Source organism: Haliotis rubra, unplaced genomic scaffold, assembly GCF_003918875.1.
Source record: "Haliotis rubra isolate DU_JTF1 unplaced genomic scaffold, ASM391887v1 Scf335, whole genome shotgun sequence".
Lineage (NCBI taxonomy): Eukaryota > Metazoa > Mollusca > Gastropoda > Lepetellida > Haliotidae > Haliotis > Haliotis rubra.
In genome coordinates this window covers 974,377-982,252 of record NW_025767008.1, presented here as the reverse complement: position 1 = coordinate 982,252, position 7,876 = coordinate 974,377, and the positions used below count along the sequence as shown (strand labels likewise).

The window sequence follows — 7,876 nt, the reverse complement described above, 5'->3', positions numbered from 1 at the left end:
TCATGTAAACAGACACACAGATGTCAGTCTGATATAAGATCATGTAGACAGACACACAGATGTCTGTCTGATATAAGATCATGTAGACAGACACACAGATGTCAGTCTGATATAAGATCATGTAGACAGACACACAGATGTCAGTCTGATATAAGATCATGTAGACAGACACACAGATGTCAGTCTGATATAAGATCATGTAGACAGACACACAGATGTCAGTCTGATATAAGATCATGTAGACAGACACACAGATGTCAGTCTGATATAAGATCATGTAGACAGACACACAGATGTCAGTCCGATATAAGGTTATGTAGACAGACACACTGATGTCAGTCTGATATAAGGTCATGTAGACAGACACACAGATGTCAGTCTGATATAAGGTCATGTAGACAGACACACAGATATCAGTCCGATATAAGGTCATGTAGACAGACACACAGATGTCAGTCCGATATAAGATCATGTAGACAGACACACAGATGTCTGTCTGATATAAGATCATGTAGACAAACACACAGATGTCAGTCTGATATAAGATCATGTAGACAGACACACAGATGTCAGTCTGATATAAGATCATGTAGACAGACACACAGATGTCAGTCTGATATAAGATCATGTAGACAGACACACAGATGTCAGTCTGATATAAGATCATGTAGACAGACACACAGATGTCAGTCTGATATAAGATCATGTAGACAGACACACAGATGTCAGTCCGATATAAGGTTATGTAGACAGACACACTGATATTAGTCTGATATAAGGTCATGTAGACAGACACACAGATGTAAGTCTGATATAAGGTCATGTAGACAGACACACATATATCAGTCTGATATAAGGTCATGTAGACAGACACACATATATCAGTCCGATATAAGGTCATGTAGACAGACACACAGTTGTCAGTCCTATATAACGTCATGTAGACAGAGACACTGATATCAGTCTGATGTAAGGTCATGTAGACAGACACACATATATCAGTCTGATATAAGGTAATGTAGAGAGACACACAGTTGTCAGTCCTATATAACGTCATGTAGACAGAGACACCGATATCAGTCTGATGTAAGGTCATGTAGACAGACACACAGATATCAGTCTGATGTAAGGTCACGTAGACAGACACACAGATATCAGTCTGATGTAAGGTCACGTAGACAGACACACATATATCAGTCCGATATAAGGTCATGTAGACAAACAGATAAAGATACCTTCAGACTTGACTCTATTAGGGTCTAGCCATGTGTGCATTATGTGCGTTTATATAGAGTAGCTAAGCATTGACCCAATTTAAGGGCCCCTTCCTTAGAAAGTCCCTCGAAACTCTGTATGGTTTGACTATCTCAAGCATTCATCGGAGCACAGACCGTATATATGTCAGGGATTTCAACATAGGAATGTCCCCTGTTTCTCCTAAATGCCATGGGTACAATGTGTGGAGCCTGGCGTCCGTGATATTGATTGAAAGCTAAAAGCGGCGTAAAACCATACTCACTCACCTAAGTTTCACACCCTCTAGTTAATGGCAATGAACATTAGCCTAATTCTGTTTAACCCATCACTATATATACAGTAGTTGTCTTAGGTTTCCTCTAAGGTAGCTTGATACAGTACAACCAGAAATTATTGAGAATTTAAAGATTGTAATTTTTTTTATTGTTTTCATTCATTACTCACGTATTAAATGTGAATATTAGCAGAACATAACTCCAGATTCAAAGACAGGTAAACAGTTAGTATTTTGTCAAGTCACCACAGGTAGCAATGCAGGCTTCAATGCGGCGGGGCATACTACTGATCAAAGAAGTTAGAAAGTCGTGGTCCATGCTGTCCCAATATCGGACCACCTCTTCTTTCATTTCAGCAATATTTGTCAGATTTTTCTTATTGACACTTTCCTTCATAAGTCCCCAAACATTTTCTATTGGATTTAGGTCCGGGTTATAGCTAAGCCAATCTAATAATGTCATATTTTGGGTCCGAAACATGGCCTGTGAATGCTTTGAACGATGTTTTGGGTCGTTGTCCTGCTGGAAAATCCCAAAATTTCCATAGAACAAGTGAGCAGTGAGATTATCCAGCCTTAAGTTTTCTAAACTCATTCGTTTGTTTTTAGAAACAAGAATACCAAGCCGCCTCCTGTCACCGACAGTCAATTTTCTGGGCCTACCTGCGCCTCCCTGGTGCTTAATGCCATATCCATTTGCAATATTTTTCAAAACACGATAAACAGTGGACAAAAGGATGCCTGTTCTACTTGAAATCACTGTAGCTGACCTGATGTCCTTGTTATAATACTCTAAAATCAACTTCCTCTTCTCTAAATCATCCATACTGACGATCACTGAAAATGTCGTCTGCTAGCAAGTAAACAAAGGGGATAACTCTTCACAAACTAATGAAATAGGATTAACGGAGTTGTCTCTCTTGAATGAAACCAAGCACTTGATAGCTGGTCTAGGTTGTTTATACTAGAAATCCAATTAAACATATTCCTAAAATTCTCAATAATTTCTGGTCATACTATAGCTTGATACATCCGTACGTTCGTAACACACATTCTCGCACTATCCCGACTTAATAGAATATATTCATAGAGCGCCAATTTAGACAGGCTCTCAACAATACTGCATCGACCAATGGATCACTTTGCACTCGAATTTCATTCCCAACTCTCCGGGGATCATTCAGCCCTGGCGCTAAATGGGTAACAGTAACTTCTGACAGCCGCTAGGTTGCTGTTCCACGGCTGCACAGAGTGATAAGCCCATGGATGGGGAGTAATTCTATCCTTTAAAGAGGCTGTACTGATGGCTAAGCCCATGGAAGTATAATAATTCTACCCTTTACAGAGGCAAGTCTAGATACGAGGACAGTACACGGCTGTACTGAATGCTAAGCCCATGGATGTATCCTAATTCTATCCTTCAAAAATGCAAGTCTGTTGAAGGGACAATGTGGTCGTTTTAATTCATATTCCTGTGGAAATTATCATTTAAAGTATTATTTAATACCTTAGACACGTGTGCAAGTTGGGCGGTGGAGTAGCCCAGTGGTTAAAACGTCCGCTCGTCACGCCCCACATGGGTATATTGTGTGAAGCTAATTTCTGAGATCAGCCGCCGTAATATTGCTGGAATAATGCTAAAAGCGGCGTAAAACCTAACTCACTCACTCACTCTTGCCTATGATCGGTATGGGCGCGACATTGTCATAGGCGTACTATTGGCTATGCAGTAGTTCGATTCGCAGGAATTATCGGCGGAAATAGTGAAATGAATCGGGTCCAGGTCGCCCGCTGGTCCCGAGCAATGCATGCATGTCCCCGTGAAGACCAGTTTTAGAAATAGTCTTCAGAAAACCAAGTTTGTAAGAGACGACAGGATCATGGTCAAACTCGTTGGCTGATGCATTTCCTCGTACCCCATTGCGTAGATCGATGCTCATGGTGTCAGTCACTGGATTGTCTGGTCCATACTCTGTAATTAACAGAAAAGCGTCATGTAGCAGGATTCGATTTAACAACAAACAAAAATTATGTGGATGCTGCCCTCGTCCAACTGATGAAGCACCCAGTTCTGACTGTACTGACCTGAACGGGGCAACGGCTGCACAGCCTCCATAATGACGACGACGTCTATGCTGTAGACTTGTGACATACTGGTTTAGTATCGCGTCACCTGTCGCCCAATCTCGATGGTAATAAACACAATTAGGCAATAAACATATATCTTCATGTCTGCTTGACGAGAAACCGACTTTTATTTGTCAAATTTACAAGAAAAATGGAATCTTTATGTAATGGACAGGTTCAATACGAGATCAATAAAATAGCCAATATGTGCGATTTCCTTATCTTCAACACCACAACATGCATCGAACAGAGTAAAACTGCAGATAACATCTTGATACCACGTCGTTATCCACAAATCACAGTCATGTCACAGGGTGGTACATTCTGTCCCGTTCACTATTGCGACACGCAGAAAAGGACGAGAAACCATTAACAAGCTATTGGTATGACTATAAACATAGGTTCATTTTCTATATCAGCCTGGTTACTTTAGGTTTGTTGCTTGTGTAATGCCACCTAACAATAATCGAATATCTGTAAGTAGTCGCGACCTGTGAAGATCCGGGGTAGAATAGGTCTTCAGCAACCCATGCTCGCCACAGAAAGCGACTATGCTTGTCGTAAGAGGCGGCTAACGGGATCGGGTGGTCAGGCTCGCTGACTTGGTTGACACATGTCATCGGTTCCCAATTGCGCAGATCGATGCTCAGGCTGTTGATCACTGGGTTGTCTGGCCCATACTCGATTATTTACAAACCACCACCATATAGCTGGAATATTGCTGAGTGTGGCGTAAAACTAAACTCACTCACTTGATTGGATATCATGTCTATTACAGTTCGATTGCATGTTATTGTCCATTTCAGTTTGATTGCATGTCATGTCTATTTCTGTTTGATTGGATGTAATGCTTACTTCAGTTTGACTTGATAGTGTGCCTGTTCTAATTTGATTGGATGTTGTGCCTATTGCAGTTTGATTGGATGTTGTGCCTGTTACAGTTTAATTATTTAAAAAAAAATTTTTTTATAAGTTTTATTTACAGTTACAGTTTAGTTTGATGTTATGCCTGTTTCTGTTGGATTGGTTTGATTGATGGGTACAATGTGTGAAGCCTATTTCAGTTTGATTGGATGTTATGTCTATTTCGGTTTGATTGGATGTTATGTCTTTTCCAGTTTGATTGGATGTTATGTCTATTTCAGTTTGATTGGATGTTATGCTTATTATAGTTTGATTGGATGTTATGTCTATTTCAGTTTGATTGGATGTTATGTCTTTTTCAGTTTGATTGGATGTTATGTCTATTGTCTATTTCAGTTTGATTGGATGTTATGTCTAATTCAGTTTGATTGGATGTTATGTCTATTTCAGTTTGATTGGATGTTATGTCTAATTCAGTTTGATTGGATGTTATGTCTATTTCAGTTTGATTGGATGTTATGTCTATTTCAGTTTGATTGGATGTTATGTCTATTTCAGTTTGATTGGATGTTATGTCTATTCCAGTTTGATTGGATGTTATGCTTATTACAGTTTGATAGGTTATGTGCTTGTTGCAATTGTTGTAGTTGTAGTTGTTTTGATTTCATTGGTTGTTGTGCTTTTTTCAATTTGTATCAGTCTGGTTTGCGCATAAAATATAAAATCAATCAATGGATTGGGTCTGACTGGACTATTTCCACACACACGCACACACACACATTCACAGAGGTAACTATTATTTGATAGAAAGGTGGGCAGTCAGTCAGTGAGAGATTGAAAGAGAGCTATGCTATTTTTCATCACATCAATTTGTAAAAGCGAAGGAGCTGCTTACTGACTCACAACGTCACCTAATATTCTGTGCACAGTAGATTTTGAATATATTCACAAAAGTGTTTAACTGAGAAGATCTTAAGTTCTGTGCACCCGCACACTTAAGTAATAGTCAGCAGCTTTATCATAAAGGTAAAGATACAAACAGTAGCTGTATCTAGTGCGCCGTAATGCATACACATAATGAACAATTCAAAAGCATATCTTATAAACCACCGCACTTCAGAAGGGACATACAAATATTAATTCGTATAGTAATATTCGGCATTTTATCACTGTACCATCAATGAGAATGGTGTCTGGAAGGTCGACGATACGGGTGACTGACCGCTGGGAGAGAGAGAGTTGGTGACACACTGAGACGATTCTGGGGATGAGATACTCCAGCTACTTCGCCATGGAAGAGAACACTGTCAACTCTGTTGGGATTCCTGGAAGTCTTGAAGCAGGAACGTTATGGACAACTGTAAGCGTGGGCGATGGGAGGGACTGTGACCCCAACAACGCTCAACTGAGGAGGGAGGTTGAAGGAGGAAAGGAGGAAGAAACGGAATCGGTCAAAGGAGGGAAGAGAAAACCAGTCGAAGATATCACTGAACATCCCGTTTTGAACCAAACCGTCAGGTAAACATCGCCTTTAACAATATCAAGTCTTTTGTCATAGTTTACTATATATGTACAATAAATCTATAATCACCCCTGCCACTGTGAGTCAATCAGAACATTCCCACCGATAAATGGGTGGATTTACTACAGAGACTAATATCTAAGCTCAATACAAATGGGGGCGGTGGGGTAGCCTAGTGGTTAAAGCGTTGGCTCGTCACGCCGAAGACCCGGATTTGAATCCCCACATGGGTACAATGTGTGAAGCCCATTTTTGATGTCCCCCGCCGTGATGTTTCTGGAATATTACTAAAAGCGACGTAAAACCAAACTCAGTCAGTCAGTCAATACAAATGACATCTGAATAGTACGTAGTAGTTTAACTAATACTAATAGGGTCATATTTTAGAAAGGCATTCCATTTTGTCAGATAGGTTGTTCGGTAAAACAATTTCCGGGAGACAATTTCTGAAAGGAATTCTGCAGAAAACAACTCAGCCAGACATTTCTGCAGAAATGCATTTCCCAGTTTGTGGGGAAGTTTTATGAATACATGTTGAGACGTCAACCAGTTCTAATCAGTGATTGTTCCAGTGTTTCCAGTGATTGTTCTTGCAGATTGAACCCTTATATATGGTCCTGCCTTTTCAATGAAGTTTTGTCTATCTTCACGTATGTTGATCTTCACGTATGTTGATCTTCACATTTGTTGATCTTCACGTATGTCGATTGATGTCAAACAGGTATATACCTAACCTACACTTACAATACCTCTGTAGTGGATTGGGATTCCATTCTTCCCTCTATGGGTACCCGGCGGGATAGGTCAAGACTACTGACCTTTCAGCGCCGCACAGGCAGATTGGGTTATGATGCCATGATGTTGCATACCCTTAGAGCATGCTAGTGCAACGTGGAGTTCATTGTTATTATCATCGGATAATAGGGATTGTTTGTTTGGTTTGTTGTTTTACGCCGCACTCAGCAACGTTCCAGCTATATGGCGGCGATCCCTAAATAATCAAGTCTGGATCAGACAAGGATACTACGGAGAAAACCTTGCTCCAAGGCTGTACTGAAGGCTTAGCCTATGGATGTATAATAATTCTCCTTTCAAGAGGCAAGTCTAGATAAGGGGACAGTACAAGGCTGTACTGATGGCTAAGCCCATATAAGTATAATAATTCTATCCTTTCAAGAGGCAAGTCTAGATACGAGGACAGTACAAGGCTGTACTGATGGCTAAGCCCATGGAAGTATAATAATTCTATCCTTTATAGAGGAAAGTCTAGATAAGGGGAGAGTACTCTAAGGATGCCATTCTGTTATATATATATTGTTTAAGAAATTTCATTTAAACTATCAATTATGACTTTAGAGACTACAAGTCTACTATCGAGATCAAGAGACGACATCTCACTATCGTCCTCAGTATTGCCGCGATAAACCGATAGCACCTAACGATAAAAGCGATAATTGAGGCGAAATACCGATACCAAGACACAATAAAAGCAAGGCGTCGAGACGAGAGAAAGATAGCACGAGACGAGAACGCGATATCTAGCGACAGAACACTTTCCCGTCACGTGTTATCCGCTTATACTGCGTATTCTGCCTCATGTGCAAGGTAGCACAAACAATGCGAGCAGTCGCTGCTGATATGGAAATATGAATGCTCTCAAATATACTAGACAATGTGTAATGTTGAAGCATGTAACTTGCCGACGGTCGCGGGACATAGCATTAGAAAGCCTTATATAGGAGCAATTAATTTTGCGAAAATTCGCAAGTAACCCGCTGACGAACTTAGAGTGAACCTTTAAGTGAAAGAAAACTTTAGGGATTATTATATTG

General features: G+C 40.2%; 1 protein-coding gene across 1 annotated transcript in view; it reads left to right on the top strand.

Annotated features, from left to right (window-relative positions):
* Positions 1 to 5,789: 5,789 nt before the first annotated feature.
* Positions 5,790 to 7,876, top strand: part of LOC124284363 (NADPH oxidase 5-like) — a 36,745-nt gene continuing 34,658 nt past the window's right edge. Inside the window, exon 1 of the mRNA XM_046720448.1 lies at positions 5,790 to 6,040. Within this exon, the coding sequence (XP_046576404.1) occupies positions 5,790 to 6,040 (251 nt within the window). The remainder of the gene's footprint in view (positions 6,041 to 7,876) is intronic.